This window comes from Canis aureus, chromosome 20, assembly GCF_053574225.1.
Source record: "Canis aureus isolate CA01 chromosome 20, VMU_Caureus_v.1.0, whole genome shotgun sequence".
Taxonomy (NCBI): domain Eukaryota; kingdom Metazoa; phylum Chordata; class Mammalia; order Carnivora; family Canidae; genus Canis; species Canis aureus.
This window is the reverse complement of record NC_135630.1, coordinates 45,200,497-45,224,627: the sequence shown is the minus strand read 5'-3', so window position 1 is coordinate 45,224,627 and position 24,131 is coordinate 45,200,497. Positions and strand designations below refer to the sequence as shown.

The 24,131-nt window shown below is 47.3% G+C and overlaps 1 protein-coding gene across 1 annotated transcript in view; it reads left to right on the top strand.

Annotated features, from left to right (window-relative positions):
• The window catches only part of LCT (lactase), a 51,687-nt gene that overhangs the window by 23,475 nt on the left and 4,081 nt on the right, over positions 1-24,131 (top strand). Inside the window, exons 6-15 of the mRNA XM_077861765.1 lie at positions 1,189-1,834; positions 4,420-5,970; positions 6,773-7,041; positions 11,641-11,931; positions 13,963-14,161; positions 15,481-15,683; positions 17,729-17,838; positions 20,142-20,276; positions 22,532-22,755; positions 23,727-23,954. Coding sequence (XP_077717891.1) covers positions 1,189-1,834; positions 4,420-5,970; positions 6,773-7,041; positions 11,641-11,931; positions 13,963-14,161; positions 15,481-15,683; positions 17,729-17,838; positions 20,142-20,276; positions 22,532-22,755; positions 23,727-23,954 — 3,856 coding nt within the window. The remainder of the gene's footprint in view (positions 1-1,188; positions 1,835-4,419; positions 5,971-6,772; positions 7,042-11,640; positions 11,932-13,962; positions 14,162-15,480; positions 15,684-17,728; positions 17,839-20,141; positions 20,277-22,531; positions 22,756-23,726; positions 23,955-24,131) is intronic.

Below are 24,131 nucleotides of genomic sequence, written 5' to 3'. Positions count from 1 at the left end.
GCCCGGCCTGGCGCAGACTGGAAGGCAAGCATTCCTGCCTTTTGGAAAGGAGCACAGTTTGCCATTGGTGTTTAGGACCCAGTGAAGGACCTGCCGCGCAGGTCTTGACTTCCTAGAGCATATTTTGATAGGAAATTCCTCAAAAATAAGTGTCATCATCTTCAGATGATAAAAACCAAAAAGGAAAGGAAGCTAAGCACTCGCTCCTGCCCTCCAGTTTTTACTTTGTGCTTTGTATACGCGATTTTACTTAGTCCTCCTGAATGGATCCATAATTACCGCTTCTTGCAGACAAGGAAACTGAGAAGATTGAGTTTACTGAGCAAGTCAGTGACAAAGTCAGGATTCAAACCTAAGTTTGTTATGCTCCAGGCACCCTGCTTTTGCCTGTTTTCCCACAGTGCTCTGCCAAGGGAAGCGGTTGACTTTTGTAAGACCTTGAGTTAAATCTATAAAGAAATTCCCGGGCTTGTGTTTTCTTCCTAGATTTCACTAAGTAGAAAGGAGGACAGGTAGGCTAAAAAGACTTGTCCACGCCTTGTATGTCAACTAAAATAATTCCCCCAAATTCGTTGTTGATGAATTAGTATGTACTTCTTGAGGACAAAGGCGAATAGCAGTGGGGGGGTGGAATACAGGCTTAGAGTCAGGCTTCCTGCAGTCTACGTGTCTCTGGATCTTGTTTCCCTCATCTGTACAGTGGTAATAATAACTATACTTGCCAGATAAGGTGGTTGTGAGGAATTCACGAGAGAATTCATTAACAATGTTTACTATGAAACATGGTTTTTGATGCTGTTGCTATTGACCTGTCGGTGGTGGCGGCAGCTTGTAGATGTTGTTGATTTACTGACTTTGTTGTCTGCATTGTGGGTATTACTAGCACTGGTGTTGATGATAATTCAATGTCAATATTGTCCATGTTGATTAATTGACACTGTTAACATCGGTCTTAACTGCCTGTTGATATTGTTGACTTGTTGACATTGGCATTAACTTGTCGATGACTTGCTGATGTTGTTTACATTGGTGGACATGTTCAGCGATAATGTTGTCATTAACATAGGTAACATTGACACCGGTGCTAACTAGTTGTTGGTGTTGTAGACTTGCTATTGATTCATGGTTGTCATTGGCTTTGCTATTGGTTGTTTTAAGCACTGTATTTCCTTCTTTCTTCCTTACGAGGTGGCTCACTTGATCCTCAAGACTCATGCCAGAGTTTGGCACCACTATAATAGCTACTATCGTCCACAGCAGCAGGGACGTGTAGGCATTGTGTTGAACTCAGACTGGGCAGAGCCTCTGTCCCCAGAGAGGCCCGAGGACGTCAGAGCCTCGGAACTCTACTTGCACTTCATGCTGGGCTGGTTTGCACACCCCATTTTTGTGGATGGAGACTACCCTCCTGCCCTGAAGGCTCGGATCCAACAGGTGAACCAACAGTGCCCCAGTCCTGTGGCCCAGCTCCCTGAGTTTACTGAAGCGGAGAAGCAGCTCCTGAAAGGCTCCGCTGATTTTCTGGGTCTGTCTCATTATACCTCCCGCCTCATCAGCAAGACCCAACAAGATTCCTGCATCCCCAGCTATGATGCCATTGGAGGCTTTACCCAACATGTGGACCCTGCATGGCCCCAGACCTCATCCCCTTGGATTTATGTGGTGCCCTGGGGCATAAGGAGGCTGTTAAAGTTTGTGTCTTTGGAATACACAAGAGGGAAAGTTCCGATCTACCTGGCTGGGAATGGCATGCCTATAGGGGAGACCGAAGATCTCTTTGAGGATTCCTTGAGAGTAGACTACTTCAATAAATATATCAATGAGGTGCTCAAGGGTAAGACAAGTGGATATGCTGGTGATGGGAAGGCAGGTGGTACTTCTCCAAGTCTTCAGTTTTGTTTAATGAGACAAAGAGAATCTACCGAGAAAATGAAGCCAAAAAGTAGTGTTAGTAGTAATAGCAGAAATCCTTCACATCAGCCCCCTTGTATCCTCCAGAAGCCTCAAGTCTCTGCTCCTTTGTTCTTATTCCCTATAATGCCTCCTTCCACATTCTGCCCATCTGAGTCTTATCCATTGATCAAGACTCATCATCTTTTAATGCCTTCGTTTAACAAAAATGTATTCAGTGACAATTATGTACCACATGTTGCACAAGACCATAAGGGTAAAATATTGAACAAATATCATCTTTTCCCCATGGGATAATCAAAGTCTACAGAAGCACACAGAAAATTGCAATATAGGATGACGATGGCATTATAGCATGGGACTCCAACCCATTAAACCCTCATTGTTCTGGCCACATTAATCTCCATCTCCTTTAACAAGCTATAAAATCTACATTCCACATCATTCACTTTGATTCTGTAGATATGAATTAATTGGATTATTCTTAACCTGACACAGTTTCATGTATTTTAACAATTAAAAAAAAATTTAATTCTAGGATAGTTAACATACCATGTTATATTGGTTTCAGGTGTACAATATAGTGATCTGACAATTCTATACTTAGTGGTCATCATGATAAGTGTACTCATAATTTCTTTCACCTGTTTCACCCATCCCCCCACCCCCCTTTGGTAACTATTTGTTCTCTATGCTTAAAAGTCTTTGTCTCTTGTATCCTTTTTTTGTTTCTTAAATTCCACATATGAGTGAAATCATATGGTATTTGTATTTATCTGACTGACTTATTTCACTTGGCATTTTACCCTCTACATCCATCCATGTTGTTGCAAATGGCAAGATTTCATTCTTTTTTTATGGTTGAGTAATATTTCATTGTATATATAAATACCACATTTTCTTTATCCATTCATCTTCTGATAGACACTTGGGCTACTTCCATAATTTGGCTGTTGTAACTAATGCTGAAATAAACAGGGTACATATATCTTTTTGAATTAGTGTTTTTGTTTTCTCTGGGTAAATGCCCAGTAGTGGAATTACTGAATCATAGGGTAATTCTATTTTTAATTTTTTTGAGGAACCTCCATATTGTTTTCCACAGTGGCTCTAGTAATTTACATTCCCACCAGCTGTGTATGAGAGTATGTTTTCTTCACCTCTTAACTAACACTTGTTTCTCATCATTGAGCAGATGCTCAACCACTGAGCTATCCAGGTGTCCCCATAAAACAGACTTTTTTTTTTAAAGATTTTATTTATTTATTCATGAGAGACAGAGAGAGAGAGAGAGAGAGGCAGAGACACAGGCAGAGGGAGAAGCAGGCTCCATGCAGGGAGCCCAACGTGGGACTCGATCCCTAGTCTCAGGATCATGCCCTGGGCTGAAGGTGGTGCTAAACCGCTGAGCCACCCGGGCTGCCCACCATAGGCCTATTTCCTTTTTTTTTTTTTTTTTCCTTTCTATTTCTGTCTAAGCAATATCTACTAACCTATGAGGCTCCTGTTCATCTTTATGTTTCCAGAGACTATTACTGACTGGGATGAAGTAGGTGCTTACTAAATTATTTATTGAATGATTAAATGAACTATATAAAATACATGAATGATCTACTTCTTATACAATCAATGTTTGTTGAGAGGCTGTGTAACCTGATAAAAATAGGGCTTAATACTTTGCTGGTTCCCATTTTGAGCCCAAAGCCGTTGCTTTACTCTGAAGCTGGTTTGTGGTTGACTCACTAGACTTTCCCTCTTTTCTTTCTTTTCCTTCTCTCGTGGTTCTAGAGGCCAAATGTCCAAAATGGAGATGTCAGTAGGGCCACTATTCCTCTGAAGTCTCCAAAGTAGGCTCCTTCCTTGCCTCTTTCAGCCTCTGGTAGTTCCAGGCATTCCCTGGCTAGTGGCTGCATCACCCCAATCTCTGCCTTCATCTTCATGTGGACCTTCCCTATTTCTCTTTTAAGGATACTTGTCATTGAATTTCAGACTCACCTGGTTAATGCAGGATGAGCTCATTGTAAGATCCTAATTACATCTACAAAGACCCCTTTTCCAAATAATATTACATTCATTGGTATGGGAAGTTAAGATTTGGACATATCTTTTTGGGGACCACTATTCAACCCATTGTACCAGGAAATACCTTACTGTAGGCTTCATTTCTCTTTTTTAAGATGGGATATGTGATCATTTTATGTCAGTATTGCTAAATATGAGGAAAAACCAAAGTACATTTTAAATATTTGTGCATTCTATGAAAATTCAGGGAGCCCTAATAATAGCAAATGGGACACATTCTCATATTCATTTTAAGACAGGGATGCTCCTCTGGACTGAGATTTATGACCACAGATGTGGCCTGATGATTTTGTAGAGTCTTGTGGATTTTTTTCTATTATTCTAGGGAAAAAGGGTTAACATTTTGAGGTAACCTAAGTCCCCTCCAAAATGTGCATACAGTAATAGAGACTTTAAAATAATCCTGAGCTATGTTTTTCCCCATAGCCATCAAGGAGGACCTGGTGGATGTTCGAGCTTACATCGCTCGTTCCCTCATAGATGGCTTCGAAGGCCCCTCTGGTTACAGCCAGAGGTTTGGGCTGCACCACGTTAACTTCAATGACAGCAGCAAGCCAAGGACTCCCAGGAAATCTGCCTACTTTTTCACCAGCATCATTGAAAAGAACGGTTTCCTTCCCAAGGTAGTCAAGAGCCTGCCACCACCCCGTACGGCCGACTTTCCAACTAAAATCAGAGCCTTCCCTTTTCCATCTGACGTGCCCTCCAAGGCTAAAGTAGTTTGGGAAAAGTTCTCCAACCAACCCAAGTTTGAAAGAGATTTGTTCTACCACGGCACTTTCCGGGATGACTTTCTGTGGGGCGTGTCCTCATCAGCCTATCAGATCGAGGGAGCTTGGGATGCTGATGGCAAAGGTCCCAGCATCTGGGATAACTTCACCCACACACCAGGGAACAACGTGAAAGACAATTCCACCGGAGACATCGCCTGTGACAGCTATAACCAATTGGATGCCGATCTGAATATGCTTCGAGCTTTGAAGGTGAAGGCCTATCGCTTCTCTCTCTCCTGGTCTCGGATTTTCCCAACAGGGAGAAACAGTTCAATCAACAGATATGGTGTTGATTATTACAACAGACTGATCAATGGCTTGGTGGCAAGCAACATCTCACCCATGGTGACCCTGTTCCACTGGGACCTGCCCCAGGCCCTCCAGGATATTGGAGGCTGGGAAAATCCTTCCTTGATTGAGTTGTTTAACAGCTATGCAGACTTTTGTTTCCAGACCTTTGGGGACAGAGTCAAGTTCTGGATGACCTTCAATGAGCCCACATACCAGGCATGGTTAGGTTACGGCTCAGGGGATTTTCCTCCAAAGGTGAAAGACCCAGGCTGGGCACCTTACAGGATTGGCCATGCAATTATCAAAGCTCATGCCAAAGTCTATCACACTTATGATGAGAAATACAGGCAGGAACAGAAGGGGGTCATCTCTTTGAGCCTCAGTACACACTGGGCAGAGCCCAAGTCACCGGAGCTCCCGAGGGACGTGGAGGCAGCTGACCGAACCCTGCAGTTTTCCCTGGGCTGGTTCGCCCACCCTATTTTCCGAAATGGAGACTATCCTGATGCCATGAAGTGGAAAGTGGGGAATAGGAGTGAGCTTCAACACTTAGCCACCTCCCGCCTGCCAAGCTTCACCGAGGAAGAGAAGAGCTACATCCGAGCTACAGCTGATGTTTTCTGCCTCAATACCTACTCCTCCAGAATCGTGCAGCACAAGACACCCAGGTTAAATCCACCCTCCTATGAAGAGGACCAGGAGACCACCGAGGAGGAGGACTCCTCGTGGCCTTCCACAGCCGTGAACAGAGCTGCACCCTGGGGCACGCGAAGGCTGCTCAACTGGATCAAGGAAGAGTACGGGGACATCCCCATTTACATCACTGAAAACGGGGTGGGGCTGGGAAATTCCAAAGTGGACGATACCGATAGGATATTTTATCACAAAACCTACATCAATGAAGCTTTGAAAGGTACGTGAGAATTCATTTTTTAAAAAGATTTTATTTATTCATGAGAGACACAGAGACAAAGGCAGAGACAGGCAGAGGGAGAAGCAGGCCCCATGCGGGGAGCCCAATGCGGGACTTGATCCCGGGGCCCCGGGCTGAAGGCAGGCGCTCAACCGCTGAGCCACCCGGGCATCCCCATATGTGAGAATTCCTATCCCCCTTACAGAATCTTCAGCAGCCATATGTCATGTGCCTGACATGGTTTGACAGAGTGGGTTACACACCATTGACAAGTCTCTCTTTGGCCCTAACTCCATAATTCTTTTCCCATCTGGGGTTACGTATCCCTTTGGAAACTGGAAAAAGGATGTGGTCATCTTCCCACGCATACAGAGAATTTTCATGGGTCCATCCATTCCTTATTGAGCAACCACTATGTGACAAGTTCTATCCTAAGAGCAGTGAACAAAAAGATGGGGAGCTTATATTCTGGTGAGTTCCATGAACTCCAGAACAAGAAACCCTTCTCTAATTCACATTTGTATGTTTAACTTCTAAAGTGCGCTGAGACTCTTGATTTATGTCCCTTTACCCCAAAAAAGAATATGATTTTGCAAAGATCAGTCATTAATTATTGCTATGAGGGCACCAGTGCTGGCAAAAAGGACAAGGTGACTTGTCTGTCTGGGCACACATTAGCTGTGTGCACAGGTTAATGGTTGAGGCTATTGTCTTGAGTGAGATGCTAGTCTTGGCCGGGCTTCTTGGGGACCTCACCCTCCTGGTGTAAAGCTCTTCTCTGCTCCCTTTGGAATGTTCCCAGCCTATAGACTTGACGGCGTAGACCTTCGAGGATATTCTGCGTGGTCTCTGATGGACAACTTTGAGTGGCTGAATGGCTACACAGTCAAGTTTGGACTGTACCATGTTGATTTCAACAACAGAAATAGGCCTCGCACGGCAAGAGCCTCCGCCAGGTACTACACAGAGGTCATCACCAACAACGGCATGCCGCTGCCCAAGGAAGATGAGTTTCTCTATGGACATTTTCCCGAGGGCTTCATCTGGAGTGCAGCCACTGCTGCGTATCAGGTGAGAAGTCCAGGGCAGTTCAGCAACATGTGTTGCGTACCTATTACGTGCCAGGCTGTTGGCTCGGGGCTGGGAGGGCAGGGACACGGGCTTCTCACAGCCCTGGGGAGGGAAGTATAGATGCCGTGCAGGGGGTCTGGGAGGCCCTCTTCCTTCAGCCCCGTTTCTTCACATCCACAGATTCAGGCAGACCAGCGGGGTTTCGAGGGCCATGCTGAGACAGGTGTTGGCAGGCGAGATGGAGCAGGTGAATCTGGGCACGAACACTTAGGCAGCGACGTGCAAACAGGAAGATTCTCTGCTGGAATAGGTCTATTTCTTACCTAGTCCCTTCCAAGCAGGCAGTTTGCTCAAAATGGCTGTCACGTGGGCCTGGGCTAGTCTCGGTGTCCTGACGGCATCACGTTGCTAGCTGACGCACGCCAAACCAAACTCACTCATACAGAAGATATAGGGGTTATGCTTTTTCCCAGAAAAACAAAAGATAAAAAGCAGAGTGACTGGCCCAGGCAGTTAGTGGGGAGTCCCCGCTTTGTATCCTCTGCCTCCGTTTATTTCCTTTGAGGCAGGAGGGGGTGCTCTGTGCGCTCTGTGGAACCTGGTTGGGGTCAGTGCTGTGAGCTGACCTGACTCGGTGTGCGCAGCCGGGGGTGTTTTCTAGCCAGCTAGAGCTGCTGATGTATCCGAGGCGGGTGAGGGTTGGCTCGTCCCAGACCACGCTGCTGGGTTGCCATGAAGTCTCAGACCACATTCTGCCATCTGGACATTGGGGTCATTTTTAGATGCAGGGGAGAGATCCCCCTTTTTTATTACATTTTCTACTTTATTTTTTTATTTTTATTTTTTTCATTGGAGTTCAATTTTCCAACATATAGCATAACACCCAGTGCTCATCCCATCAAGTGCCCCCCTCAGTGCCTGTCACCCAGTCACCCACCCCCCACCCACCTCCCCTTCTACCACCCCTAGTTTGTTTCTCAGTTAGGAGTCTCTCATGTTCTGTCTCCCTCTCTGATATTTCCCACCCATTTTCTCTCCTTTCCCCTTTAATCCCTTTCACTATTTTTTATACTCTCCAAATGAATGAGATCATATAGTGTTTGTCCTTCTCCGACTGACTCATTTCACTCAGCATAATACCCTCCAGTTCCATCCATGTCAAAGCAAATGGTGGGTATTTATCCTTTCTGATGGCTGAGGAACATTCCATTGTATACATAGACCACAGCTTCTTTATCCCTTCATCTGTGGATGGACACCGAGGCTCCTTCCACAGTTTGGCTACTGTGGACATTGCTGCTAGAAACATCGGGGTGCAGGTGTCCCGGCGTTTCACTGCATCTGTATCTTTGGGGTCAATCCCCAGCAGCACAATTGCTGGGTCGTAGGGCAGGTCTATTTTTAACTCTTTGAGGAATCTCCACACAGTTTTCCAAAGTGGCTGCACCAGTTCATATTCCCACCAACAGTGCAAGAGGGTTCCCCTTTCTCCACATCCTCTCCAACATTTGTGGTTTCCTGTCTTGTTAATGTTCCCCATTCTCACTGGTGTGAGGTGGTATCTCATTGTGGTTTTGATTTGTATTTCCCTGATGGCAAGTGATGCAGAGCATTTTCTCATGTGCTTGTTGGCCATGTGTATGTCTTCCTCTGTGAAATCTGGACATTGCTAATGCACAGAAAAAAAAATAAATGCACAGATACAAAGACTATTCACGTATCCTGGCCGACACCTTGAGTGAAAGAATCACTCCAGGAAATGCCAGGATTTCGGACACCCCATTCTCTTACTCTTACTCTTCATGCCAACAGAATCCACTGTACAGGGTTTTCTCCACTTTGGCCTGATTGACATTTGCATGGATAATTCCTTTTTGCGAGGCTTTCCTCTGCGCTGCGGGGTGATTAGTAGCATCCCTGCTCTGTACCCACTAGAGGTCAGTAGATTCCTCCCCAAGCTGTAACAGTTAAAAATGTTGCCAGTCATTGCTAAATGTCTCTTCAGGGACAAAATAAATAGGCCCTGGGTGAGAACCACTGCCCCACAAGTTCATGGCTGGACACAGGAAGGGTTAGGAATGTATTCTCCGGCACAGGTTTCAGACCCTGTAGGACTCTTAAGCCCTGTCCATGCAAGGAAAGGAGTGTCTTGAAAAGCTTTGGGCCAGCCCACATCTTGAGTGAGTAAACTGGCATCAGCAAGCACCCATTTCTATTCATCAGGCAGTCAGCAGGCATGATTGTCACCATTTGTGATATTAACTTGTCTAATCAGCAAAGTGTCACGTATGAAGCAAGAATTAATGAGACGTGCTTATAGTGTGGACTTCCTGATTAGACACAGCCTGATTGTTCACTTTTTCTCTTTTTCTAAGATTTATTTATTTATTTATTTTAGAGAAACGAGTGAGCACTGGGCGGGGGGCGCGGTGAGAAGAGGGAGGAGGAGAGACCATCGTAAGCAGACTTCACGTTGTCGATCCCACAACCCTGAGATCATGACCTGAGCCAAAACCAAGAGTCCGATGCTTAACCTGCTTTGCCACCTTGGCGGCCCTGATCATGCGTTCTTTTTAAAACCTTTTTATTTGGAAATCTTTTAACATACAGGAAAGTTGCAAAAATAGTAGAGGACTCCTATGTATTCTTTCCTCATATTTGTCAACTGTTAAAATTTTACCATTTGCCTTATTTTCCGTGTGTTTATACATATATAGTATATATACGTGTGTACACACACACACACACACACACACACATATAGTATGTATATGAAACAGATTTCATTCCTTGAATGAGAAAGTATTTGCCAGGTTTCTCTATCATAAGATTAGTAAGTTTTTTGTAGTTATAATAAGTATTTTGTGGCAAACTACTTGGATACTCTATAACCTATTCCTCATCAAATTTTACCCACTAGTTCTAACAACTGTTGATAATTTTTGCCTGAATTGGTTATTACTGTGATCGCTGACGAATGGTGATTTTCTCATTTCATTATTCCTCTTGTGTTTGTTAAGTGGCATTCAACAAAAAGGTCAAGCTCTGGCTTTTCTATTTATTCATATTATATAAATATGCATCAGTATGGCCTCATGGAGTCCTATTTTATTCAATGAGTTATACTTCTGCTATTATTAGGTATTCAGATGTTCACATTTTTCCACATTTTACCATGGAGAGTGCCTTTTAGCCAGATCCTGTGTCCTTTTCACATGGCCTATAATTCTTTGGTCACTTCCTTAGTTCATTCTGGTACAGAATGTTCCAGGATCATCTTGGACCTTTACTGCCCGAGCCCTGTAACCCTCCCTTTCTCTAATGAGCCCTGGCCTCTTCTCCTGGACAGGAGCATTTAGAAACTGAAGGCTAACTGCTAGGTGTGCTCACTGCTACTGGGGTGTCAGCATTCCTCAGCCCTCACAGTAGACAGATCCAGGAAATACATGTGTGTACACGTGCACAAACACACATGTGCACTTATATGTATTTCTACATCCACCCCAGCTCTATGTAGATTGGAAAAAAAAAGACTTCATACCAATGTCCAATTCCAATCCAACTCCACAGGCTTCATGCTAGCCTTCCCGTTACCCGTATTTGTATCTCCTTTCTCTAATGGCAAAAAATCTAGTTCCTAATAGCCTCACCATTGTCACTTATTTTCTCCATCCCCCTGCATTAACTAATCTCGTTGCCACCAAAGCTATCTCATGCACTGGTGCATGCCTGCTGGCCCGGGACCTGCCACTTGCATGGAGGCTGTTCAGGCCAAGCCTGGGCGTGTGTTCTTGGGATGCCAACACTACCTTAGCTGCATCCAGTTACATAATATCACAGCATATGTGCTGTAGTGCTTTAAAGTAAAATAGGGGCACCTGGGTGGCCCAGTCAGTTAAACATTGACTCTTGATTTTTGGCTCAGGTCATGATCTCAAGGTTGTGGGATGGAGCCCTGAGTCAGGTGCCTTGCTTGGTGGGAGTCTGCTTGGGATTCTCTTTCCCTTTCCCTCGGCCCCTCCCCCCACCCCTGCTTGTGCACACTTGCTGTTTCCAAAATAAATAAAAAATAGAAAAATTAAATACTAGAACTTGTATGTATCACATTACCTAAGTCTGTAAGTAAGCATTTGCCCAGTGGCTTATGGTCACTTTCTGTATAAGGTAGGTGGGAAGAGTAAAGGAGGCACAGAAACGGTGATAAAGGTCCTGATTAGAAATTCTGCTTCCACTCCTGGCATCACTGGTATTTGTTTGACCATGATTGGGGGTGGAGGTATGTGCAATTGTTCATTCAGACTTTCAGTGAGCACCTGCCATACACCAGGCACTGCTGTGTTAAGTGCTGGGACACCAAGATGAAAGACACAATATCCTGGAAGTCAGTCGGCACTTTCGTAACAGTGTGATGCAGAGAGACAGTGCCAGGATGGACAGAAAGTGTGTACAGAAAGCTGTAGGAATTCGGAAATCAGAGGGTGGCCAGAGAAGTTTCCCAGAGGTAGCGCTGACCTGCATCCTGATTCACGACTCCCTTGTTGACAAAGGAACTTGGGAGGGCTTGACAGCATAACCTAGACCATGTCTTGTCCCCTTGAGGTTGAAGGTGCATGGAGAGCAGATGGCAAAGGACTCAGTATTTGGGACACGTTTTCTCACACACCACTGAAGATTGGGAATGATGACAATGGAGATGTGGCCTGTGACAGTTATCACAAGATTGCTGAGGACGTGGTCGCCCTGCAGAACCTGGGTGTGTCCCACTACCGCTTCTCTGTCTCCTGGTCTCGTGTCCTCCCAGATGGAACCAACAAGTACGTCAATGAAGCAGGCCTCAACTACTATGTGCGGCTCATCGACGCTCTGCTGGCCGCCAATATCAAGCCCCAGGTGAAGTCGGGCCCCAGTCAGGCCTTGGTCAAGTCCAAATGGTGGGGGTGGGGCCTGCTGGGCCAGGGAGCTCCATGTTACAAAAACAAAATGCTGTTTTCAGATTCAATTTTTGAGCTGTCAGTAAATTCACATGGTGCAGAATTTAAAAAGTGTGAGAGTCCACAGTGATGATTTTCCTTCCATCTCTGACCCCCAGCCAGCCAGTTCCCCTGCCTCAAGGCAGCCAAGTTTGCTAGGTTCCCATGTCCTTCTTTTGCATAGATTAGCCAGGAAATGTCTCCATGTGTGCATGTTTGTTCCCTTCCTCCTCTTTTTTCATACTGGTGACATACATGCAGTTTTAAAAGCCTATTTGCTTTTATTTAACAGTATTGCTGACATATATTTCCATATCCATATCTCCTCGTTGATTCTTTTTTCTTTTAAAGTCATATGGAATTCTATTTGTACCCTACTTTCTTTCCTGTTTGTCAACTCTTCCCTGTGATGTTCCCAGTCTTTTGCCATTTTAACCACGAGTGCATTGAGTAATCACAGACATATGTAATTTCACATGGGTTAAATAGCCTGTAGTCCTAGGAGCAGAATTACTGCAGCTAAAGGGTGTGTGTGTTTCAGCTAGTTATTATGCTCACTTGTGAGCTTACTTTGCTCTCACCAAAATTTTAAAATTGGGAGCCTAAGAACACTTTTCCTCTTCACCTGGGCCATATGTGGTAAAGCACTGGAGGGCACGGTTTTGTGAAGCTCGGCGTTTCCCCTGCTCCGCTGGCTGCGATTACATACTGCGGCCAGAATGTCATCTCCATGTTACTATTTTCCCCCCTAAATAAAGTGCTCTCTGGACTTCTTCCCTCATACTGATAACATTGCAGGAGCGAACCAGCCATGCAGCACTTCTTACACTGAATGCGGAGAGAGAACATGGCCAGGTGGCTGCCTGCAGGACCCCACGGTCTCAGCGGACAATGAACTTCATCACACACAGTTCAGAACATCAGAGAGCACATAGCTCAGGGCCAACAGTGGAACAGTCTTTGAGGGCATTGAGACGCTTGGAAAGGGAAAGCGTTGGGCACGGAAAGCTTCAGGGAGGTGTGGGTCTTGAATAGAGAGGAGAGGGGATCCCTGGGTGGCTCGGCGGTTTAGTGCCTGCCTTGGGCCCAGGGCCTGATCCTGGAGACCTGGGATCGAGTCCTGCATCGGGCTCTCTGCATGGAGCCTGCTTCTCCCTCTGCCTGTCTCTCTCTCTCTCATGAATAAATAAATAAAATCTTAAAAAAAAAAAAGAAAAAAAAGAATAGAGAGGAGAGTCTGAATGGATACGTGGGCCGGGGAAGGGTCTGCCATGTAAAGGGAGACTGTGTCTGGGCTGAAGATGGTTAGTGGCCCAGTGGAGACCAGGCTTAGCCCACATGGGGGTGTGTGAGGTCATCAAGGGGAAGGCCAGGAGGCAGGAAGGGTGACGTGGATATGGCCAGGGAGCCGCCTCCAGCAAGGTGTTCCCGGCTCCACAGGAAGAACCTCCAGATACACTGGATGATGTTTCCGGGGTGTCCCCCCTTTATAAGCAAAACACCTCCACGCTCCTCCTCGAGCCTCAGAGCCTCAGCGCTCAGCAGCCTACCCAGGCGGGTTCTGGAGCGCTGGCGTTTCTAATTCCTGACGACCACCGAGGCAACACTGAAGAGCTGCCCGGTGTCGGCCACTTGTCACGGGCTCTGCTACGTGACGCAGGCCCCACAAGAATTCCATGACGTGCGTGCACATCTTAGTGCCTGAGCCAGGGTCACACGGCTCATAGGTGGCAGAGCCGGGACTCAAACCAGGCTTCTCAGACCCAGATGTGACTCCCACACGCCAGCACTGCTGTCCCTGCCACTCCGCCCCCCCCCTCCCGCCCCCGAACCTGTGAGCTGTTTTGCCTTTTCATTCTCTGCGTTGGTAGCATCTGTGCTGGTGCTTACAGGACCCGTGAGTTCCCGTGAAAGGAGACTGATGGAACTGCGGGTCTTGCTTTTTCCACAGGTGACCATTTACCACTGGGACCTGCCCCAGGCACTCCAGGATGTTGGGGGCTGGGAGAATGAGACCATTGTGCAGCGCTTTAAAGAGTATGCAGACGTGCTCTTCCAGAGGCTGGGGGACAAGGTGAAGTTCTGGATCACTCTGAATGAGCCCTTTGTCATCGCAACCCAGGGCTATGGCTACGGGACAGCAGCTCCAGGTAAGGGGCCCAGGCTCCACTTGTCAGCTCTTTGGAGCGTGGCATCCTCAGCCCCACCAAGACTTGAAATCCAGGTGGCACTGGAAGAGGAGGCCAGGAAAGCTCCATGGCAGTGCCTCGGAATCCCTGCCGCTTATTCAAGGCTGCCTGACAGGCAGCAGCGTGCCCCTTCTGGCACCGCTTTTTCCTAAACGTGGATTTTACATCTTGGTATGTCCAAATGGCTTCATTTCTTTGTGCTTTTTTGGCCCGCCTCAGATGGGAAGCTCCCTGAGATCGGAGACCGGGACTAACCGAGGTAGGAAAGGATGAGCCATCAGACTGTATAGGTCCACACTGTGTTTTCTGCAACTTCAAAATCCAAACGTTTCCAAGAATGGATTTGGCTGACCTGAGCTCATCCTGACTTGAACCGATACGAGGCTGCTTATGGGCATTATCTCACTTAGTGTGGACGTTTCTGCTGCAGGCACGTTCCGGTCCTTGATTACAGAGAGCTGTCCTGGGTGCTGTGATGTGTAAATATGTTATGTGCAACTTAGTACTTTTCTAACACACAAAACTCTTGTACTTCCAGACCACATGGACCCTAAAGGTTTTTTTTTTTTTTTTTTCCTAAGAGTTTTGAATCAGGGATTGTGGATCTGTCCTTGTCCCTTTAGAACCATCCAGTTCACCTTTTCTCTAGTTCTGAGCAGAAGAGTGAATCTGCGTTCACATGATTCCTTGGGATCCCATGTAAATGCTGGAAAGAGCCACAGATTGTTACATTTATCTCCCATTGGTCCTCGGCTGGTGCTTTGGTTTACCATTCCTTCAACTTCCTTCAGTACGTGAGAGCTGACCTGTCTCACGATGTTCGCTCTCAAGGAGTCTGTGTCAGCTGCTTCTACCAGCTGAATTCTCCAACCCTTACTTCCACTGTAGGTTCCCCAGAGCGCGCCAGGATGTCAAACTCCCAAGGCACGTACTCTGCTGGGAAACCGGCCTGAGATGTAGGAGCCATTCTTTGAGAAGGTTATAGAAACCAACATTTACCGAGTATCTTCTCACCAGACAGTGCTGCTAGGTGCTTCACATACACAGTCTCCTTGCCTTCTCACAACAACTTTCTTATTGCTCACTTTGCAAGGAGGAAACTGAAAGACTGAATTACCCAAAGTTAGCCAGCTAGAAACAAGTGAAGGATTTCAATTCCCTTCCTCCTAACACGGAAATCTACACTCTCTCAAACGTAGAACGTAGAAGCCGTCTGTGGGGAGAGAGTGATTTTCTTGGCCGTGTTCATTCCTTGTTGACATCCATGTGTGCATTTCCAGGAATCTCCTTTAGGCCTGGCACTGCCCCCTACGTTGTTGGCCACAACCTAATAAAGGCTCACGCTGAGGCCTGGCACCTGTACAACGACGTGTACCGGGCCAGTCAAGGTGGCGTGATTTCCATCACCATCAGCAGTGACTGGGCTGAGCCCAGAGACCCCTCTAACCAGCAGGATGTGGAAGCAGCCAGGAGATACGTTCAGGTCTGTTTCTCCCCTGGGCTTTGTTAATACGCTTGCCTGTTTCTCCTTCCTGTCATGAGCTAATGGAAATGGAATTAGATTGCAAAACAAAGATTTAGGTTCAAGACCCTGTTTTGCTATTACCTGATTTTGTGAAAAATCACCTAAACATTTTTATACATTAGTTTTCTCATCTATGAAGCAGAGACGACCTATCTATATCACAGGTCGGCTGTGATCCAAGTTCTTTGGGGTTGCGTTTTCTTTTAAATCTTAAAAATCATTTTATGTATAGCCCTTGCTGCATAAAATGCTGGCTTGGAGCTGACAAACAGGAATTCCATCTCTTCAGTCTCCGATTTGACTATAGTAGCTGAGAGAGCTGGGCTGCAGTGTCCCACTTCACCCACCTGTAGGTGTCACCATCTAATTTTATTTATTCACCCTAAGAATTCCTTGAGTTGGGGGGGGGCCTTTAGATCTGTGAAACTCATTAGTGCCCATAATTTTCCAATTCTGTGAGTTTAACATCTTTACATGCATCTTTGGTCATGGAATTTTGCTCCTTGAAAGTAAGAGTCACGGGGCGCCTGGGTGGCCCAGTTGCTTAAGCGTCCAGCTCTTGATTTCGGCTCAGGTCATGACCTCAAGGTCGTCAGATCAAGCTCTGCATGGGGCTCCATGCTCAGCATGGAGTTTGCTTAAGATTCTCCTTTTCCCTCTGTCCTTCCCCCCCATTGATGCTCACATTCTCTCTAAAATAAATCTTTAATAAAAGGAAAAAAGTAGAGTCACTAGAAACCGGATGCCAACAAAATGGCCGATCCTTTCTTCAGTGTGAGGCCCTGACATGAGGAGAGAAAAGCAAGGCCGTTGTCAGGGTTCAGCATTTCCCTGGCTCTTGCTAGCGTCTCTGACAGGGTTAGAAAGCACCCTCTCTGGTGCTTCAGCATCTTTAGAAAAGAAAGCCAAGGGCCTCTCTCTCTTCACTGGCTCCCACTTTTAAAAGGCTCTGTGGAGGAGCTTGACGACAGCGGCATTCTGAGGGGACAGCATGGGTCTTAGTTTGCCAGACTTCACAGAACTTGGTAACAGTGATCAAATTAATGAAAGCAAATAAGAGCTTAATTTTCCCATTTGTCAGTCCACTGTTCTAAGTCTTAGAACAAAAATAATGCATCTCTCATTTTAGCCTCACAGAACTGGTAAATTCGAGCAATAATTTTCCTGAAATCAAAACCCCAAAACTCAGGAAATGTTAGGCTCTAATCTCATTAGAGTGAGCCAGTTGTTGAACTGTGAAACTGCGGCCCAGAGTCATGAGACACACATACCCTAAAACCAGCTACCCCAGGAAGGAGCACTCTCCTACCTCAAGTGTGCAAAGCCTCTTTTGCCAGGGTGTGTGTGTTCCAAAGCCTCCTGAGAGGCTACCCTCAGCCCACATTTCAGGCATCAGCCAGCAGGGAAGGGGGGGAGGGGGAGAGACCGAAAAAGCCTCAGGACCCCAGCATCATAGCACCTGGGCGCCACATGTCCTCCCTAAAGGTAAGAATGGCCTAGACCCCGTTCAAGAACATAGCTTGAAAAGTTCCCCAAAAGTTGGATTGACTGTGAATCCAGAGCCCATGAAGAATCACCCTTTGCCTTGAGCAGCCAGGAAAGCCTTCCAACTCGCCCTCCACAGAAAGTTCTGGTTGATCCCTAGGATGATGGGGAAGGATCTGCTTTGTGGTAAGAGGAAACCCACAGCCTAGAGGCTTCTGGTCTCTCCCAGTTTCTCGTGGGCCCCCAGCAAGGGCAGCCAGGCAGCACCTCTGGAGTCCGAGGCAGTCCTCAGCACCTCCCTTTGATCTGCAGGGGTTGAAGATGCAGCCCTGCCCTTCCCAGCCACAGCAGATGGGGCCTGTGGGCATTTAAGCCGTGAGGAGATGGCGAGTTTAAGAGGGGGTGGGGGTGGGAGGAGGGGGTGGTTCTGAGGTCAGGGACTTTTGGGCGGGAAGCTGTGGCCTCCTGGAATGCCCCCTAGCTGATGCCACCGCTGTCATCCTCAACCCCACCTGCAGTTTATGGGAGGCTGGTTTGCACACCCTATTTTCAAGAACGGCGATTACAACGAGGTGATGAAGACACGGATCCGTGACAGGAGCCTGGCTGCCGGCCTCACCAAGTCTCGGTAGGTCCATGCGCCCAGGGAAAGGTCAGGGGGAGGTTTGGTCTGTGGAGGCTCCTGGTGGACGCTGTGGGGAGAGTGTGGCCGTTGGGGTTGGAGAGGCCTGCTTTAGGCCTGCTCTCTCTCAGCTGCCCTGCTTGCTGGGGACACTGAACGACTGTGCGTGTGAAGCTCTGAGCTGAGGACAGGGCCTTGCTAGGTGTTCGAAAGAGGTAGGTGGGACGTTATTACTCTGTAGAACAGCCAGGAAATCTGTCTCAAGGGCACCGACTTCTTAGCAACCCAGTACCTCACGCAAGGACAAGTTCCTCAAATCATCTTATTTACTCTGTCACTATCACCCTAGGAGTGAATGTGGGTAGCGGTGGGTCACTGCCAGGCATGTGCCTTTTTGTCATTTGGCCAGCAAGGGGGTGATGGTTGCACCCAAACAGTCCTACTTGTGGCCCACTCCTCTTCCTGTCACGGGAGTAACAGCAACATGGACACCTAACGTTTATCCACCTTCTGTGGGCGCTCTTAGTCCTATTTAAAGAGGAATAAACTGAGGCACAAAGAATACGGCAAGATTACCCAGCAGTTGAAGTGACTGAGTTGGGATCTGAAACCTGGACTTGACTCCAGGGCCCATACTCGGTTCAAGAGTCCTCCAGCTGGGATTAGAGGCGTGTGTAGGAGACAGAGCGACCTGGCCTTACGGGAATAAACCCTGAAGCTCCAAAGGAACTCAAGCCACCACGAACAGGGAAGATAAAAGGAATTCTAAAGGCATGGATTCCTGACATGGCCCGTGAGGCTTCCCCTCACGGAGCCCAGGGGCGCAGGCTCAGTAACCCAGTCCCCGACCCTACAGTGCACCTCTGCCCCGGCTGGGGGAAGTCCTGCTGCGCAGGCCGTGCCGTAAGGTCTGACTGCCGACTCTGGTCTCCAGCAGGCACGTCCGCACGCTAGTCCGACACAACTCGCCTGAGCACCTGCTGCGTGCCCGGGTCAGGGCCAGGGCCAGGCCCTGTACAGTCCACGTAAGGAGGGGCTTCCACATCTGGCTCCTCAGGCCGCCGGCACGTCAGCGGGGAAGAGAGGAACTTTACCGCTTTGGGGGTCTCTTCCCTGATTTCTTCATGTAGAGAAACTCAGATGAGGTCAGAGCGGGCGGAGTAGAGACAGGAGACCCCACGGACAAGGTGGGACGGCGGTTAAGCTGCGCCGGGACAGTGAACGGAGCGTGGGAGAGCAGAGGGCGCTCCATCCGAGGGGAAGGGGGTGCGCACTGGCCTGGTAGGAATGAGTGGGGTACCTGCCACTAAGAGCTGGGGGGCTGGCCCAGTGATAGTGGGTGGGCAAGGCCACAGGGGCTCAGCCTTGATGTCACAGGCCATAAAGAGCTACTGCTGGCTCCTGGGCAGGACAGTGAGGGCGTGAGGGGTTTGGGCTTTAGTTTGCTCCCAGCATTTCAGAAGCCCCAGTGGGGGAAGGTTAATTATGCAGAAATCTCAGTCAAGATGAGAATGTTCGGAGTCTAAGCAGGGTCATCCTCAGGCAACCCTAAACTAACAGCCCCCGGGTCCCTGTCAGGACACATACGTAATGAGATCCGGCTTTGGAACCTGTAGGTGCTGCACCCAAGTGCATGTCCGTCACATTCCGTAAAAAAGCCTCACTTAGACTACATGTGGAAAGTTCTCCATCAGATGTTTAAAAAAAAAATAAAAAATAAAGTGTAGTAAAATCATGTGAGCGTAAACATCCAAGTCCCGTAAAACTGATTTATTAACATCAATAAATTTTTAAATGTAGTTCCCCTACTAATAAGGATGGGCTTTGGAGAAAAGAGGCATGCCTAAACCACAACAGAAACGGAGTAACTTAGGAAGGGCAGATTATGGAAATAAAAACTACAAGATATTATAACCTTGTGAACATGAAGGGTTAATCTCAGGGGATGTATCTCCGAGATGTTATTTTCAAAATCAGAAACTGCGTGTTAATTTTTGAAGTAAATGTGTCTGTGTACAGTGTGTACGTGGGGTCCCTGTGTGTAGCCCTGGAGGTAAGGTTTATAAAAGTCACTTATATTTCCACTTGGCCAACAGGAAGAGAGGACCCTGCCTCAACACAGGGAAGTGAGGCTTATGGTCTGGTGGAAGGAGCCTCGGGTGCTCTCAGCAATAGCTAGAGGGACTCTCGTTGCTTCTGGACAGCTGCCCCCCTCGTCACCACCAGGCCTGTGGGTTAGAATGCTCCCCCACCCCTGCCCCAAAGCATGATGCTCAAGCCCTGCACTCTAAATGGCTCCTTCCATCCAGGCTCCCGGAGTTCACGGAGAGTGAGAAGAGGAGGATCAATGGCACCTATGACTTTTTTGGATTCAATCACTACACCACCATCCTGGCCTACAACCTTGACTATGCCTCATGGATCTCCTCCTTTGATGCAGACAGGTAAGCTGGCCAACAGGGCACCTGGAATAATCCCTGGAGAAGACCGCAAGGTGCCCCTTTGCCCAGCTCTTACTGCACAGCCTCAGAAAGCTGCCTCCCGATGCCGTACATCCTGAGGTCTGAAGAGAAGTCCCCTCCCGAGATACCTAATCACCTAAGCAAACCTTTGAGAGTCTGCAAGTCACACCAGCTAGGGTTTCCAGGGTACTTCCCACCGAGACAGACATGCTTGGAGTTTTTGTCAAACATCTTCAAGTCTTTTTCTTCCCTTGGTTTTCTTCTTTTGTCACATTTGTTTCACTTATCAGATATATTTCAGTCAAAATAAAAAACAGTTGGGGTTTTATTCCCTTTTCAGGGTAAAGGCGAAACTACTATTTTTGCATTACACAAATACACTCATGATGGAAACATCAGAAAGCAAGAATAGAAAACCCTTGCGTGGGTGTCATCCCAGAGGTGTATGCCTGTGTGTAGGGGTATACTACCTCTCTTTCTCTTCATAAATATAACATGTAAATATATATATATTATATAAATTACATAATACATACTTTATATATGTATATTTATACATAAAAATATATTACCAAAACCCAAAATTATATATATATATATATATATATTCTATCTTGTTTCTTTCTTTCTTGTTTTTTTTAAGATTTTATTTATTCATGAGAGACAGAGAGGCAGAGACACAGGCAGAGGGAGAAGCAGGCTCCATGCAGGGAGCCCGATCCAGGACTCGATCCCGGGTCTCCAGGATCACACCCTGGACCGAAGGCAGATGCTAAACTGCTGAGCCACCCAGGGATCCCCCTGTCCAGGTTCTTTTAAAACAAACACCTACACCACCACCGTGTTCTGCAACCCCCAAAGTAGGACTTGCTGAGGGGGCGGAGAATACTCCCCTGCTGGTCCCTGTCCAAAAACCCCCTGGGCTCTCACTGCCTCCTGGTTCCTTGCACTGTCTCCCAGTAACCTGTGTTTAAATTTAACAAAATGTTCTGTCCAGTTCAGCTGAGCAAGATAAGTTACTGATAAGACTTTTTTTTCCTGAAGGATTTGGACATTAAGATCTAAGTAACTGATCCTTATTTGAAATGTATGATTCTGCAGAGAAAGACAAATACCATATGATCTCACTCATATATGGAATTTAAGAAGGAAGACGGATGAACATATGCGAAGGGGAGAAAAAGAAAGGAGAGGGGGCAGCCCGGGTGGCTCAGCGGCTTAGCGCCACCTTTGGCTCAGGGCATGATCCTGGAGTCCCAGGATCGAGTCCCACATGGGCTCCTGCATGGAGCCTGGTTCTCTCTCTGCCTGTGTCTCTGCCTCTCTCTCTGTGTGTCTCATGAATAAATAAATAAAATCTTAAAAAAAAAAAGAGAAGGAAATAAAACACAGGAGACTCTTAATGATAGAGAACTGAGGTGTGATGGAGGGAGGTGGGGGGAGGATGAGCTAGATGGGTGATGGGTAATAAGGGGGGCACTCGTTGTGATAAGCACTGGGTGCTGTATGTAAGTGAAAAATCACTGAATTCTCCAGAAACCAATACTGCACTGTAGGTTAACTAAGAAAAAATTAAAAAAAAAATTGTTTTTAAAAAGTGCTTCTGGAGATGTTCCAAGTTTCTGTGCTTCCCCCAGCAGGTACTTATTTGGCACAACCTGTTGCCCTGTCCTGGTCCATCACTGGAGAGACGCAAGGTCTTGGGCACTTGAAGCAGGTTACAGCCTACATGCTATGCTCCCTGTATTCACACAGATGACCCTGGCATCTGGGTTTGCTTGCTGAGCTTAAATGTAGGAAATGGTGCCTGTGGCCACACCTGTGGTGGTGACTAGATGTAGCTGGCTCCGAGAAGCCCTCGGCTCTCCTGACACAGCACTCCTATCCCACTGGAGACTGTGATCAGGGAATCCCAGAGCGCTTCACACTTACTGTCCCACGGTGCAGTCTGTGAACAGCCTACAGACGGTTCAGTCCATGAGTGCCCAAGACCATGCCTCTGTAGAGGTGCGGAGCGCTCAGGTGGCCTGTCCCGGCTACTCCAGCATTGAGCAGCAGGACTAGAACTAATCAAAAAGGGAGAACATGAGACAATCTGACTCTTCTGTGGTTAGTTATGAATGTCAAGTCTAGACTAAACCTAAAGCTTTTCCTAGTGTAAATCCTGCTTTGTGTTTTGTGCAGAGGGGACTCAGGATTTTCAAATTGAGACTAATCTCTCATGTTTGAACCGGTAGGGGAGTCGCCTCCATCACAGATCGCTCTTGGCCAGACTCTGGTTCCTTCTGGCTGAAGATAACACCTTTTGGCTTCAGGAAGATACTGAACTGGTTGAAGGAGGAGTACAACAACCCCCCAATTTATGTAACAGAGAATGGAGTGTCCCAACGGGGAGAAAGAGACCTCAATGACACCCTAAGGATCTACTACCTCCGCAGTTACATCAACGAAGCCCTGAAAGGTAGGACAGGCCCATTCCTTCCTCCGTGTGCACCTTTCACTACTGGAAACACCTAACATCCCTGGTTAGGGGAGTACCGCATTACAGGAGACCCTGTCAGAAGAAAGGCAGCTTCTCACTCCCGTTGGGTTTAAGTTTTTCACTGAGGCTGTACTGAGTCTTTTCCCTCCTATGTTTAAGCTCAGCAAGCAAACCCAGTTGCCAGAGTCATCTGCTCTGTGGGATCATCCCTGATGTCCAATGTCCCTGAACAGCAGCAGCCTGCTGAGGGCAGGGGCTGGGAGGAGGAGGAGTAGGCTGTGGGGGCTGTCTGTAGCGTCTTCTGTTCCTAAGCAAAAGTTTGAGACCCTCAACAGAACTCCCTGGGATGGGAGTAGGACAAGGGACTGTAAGTAAGGCTGAGTGACGGAGTGAGCACTGCAGCAGCGGGAAGAAACAAAGTCCTATTCCGGGGCACCTGGGTGGCTCAGTCGGTGAAGCATCTGCATTTGGCTCAGGCCATGATCCCAGGGTCCTGGGATTGAGCTCCACATTGGGCTTCTTGCTCGGTTGTGAGCCTGCTTCTCCCTTTCCCTCTGCCTACCTCTCCCCCTGCTCATACTCGCTGTCAAATAAATAAAATCTTAAAAAAAAAAGTTCTATTCCAGTGAAAATCTTTTCTAAAGGCCACTTCTTTTCTTTATGAAGGAGCATTAACTCTCTAAGGCTCTCCCGACTGGTATCCCAATATGTGGAGACAGGATTGCAGATGACGCAGTAGGATTAATGTAGTCTACCCATGTTCCTGATTCCCATTCAGGGCTGAGCCTTTCTAGAAAAATGCTGATGGCTCTAAATCCATCCACAGAGGACCCTTCCCCTGCAAGCCAGGACTGTGGGAGAGCTGTGGGCACGTGTGGCTTCTATAGGTCAGCAGAATGGGGTCTTATAAAACAAAGAAAGCTAATGCTGTGGCCTCTGCATTTGAGCAGCTGTGCAGGATAAAGTGGACCTTCGAGGATACACGGTTTGGACTCTGATGGACAATTTTGAGTGGGCCACAGGCTTTGCAGAGAAGTTTGGTCTGCATTTCGTGAACTACACAGACCCTTCTCTGCCTCGGATCCCAAAAGCGTCAGCCAAGTTCTACGCCTCTATAGTCCGGTGCAATGGCTTCCCTGACCCTGCTGCAGGGTCACACCCTTGTCTCCAGCCAGAAGGTGAGACATGGCTCTGGGAGGGACTAAAGCCAGAGGGTTGGAGGGGCCTTTTCAGTCTATTTTCTTCTAGTTTATTCCCTACTGCCTGCCTTTCCAGTATTTATTTTCTCTTTCCTTCCTTCCTTCAACCGATATTTATTTTCTTTGAATGCTCCAAATATTCTTAGGATTGGAACA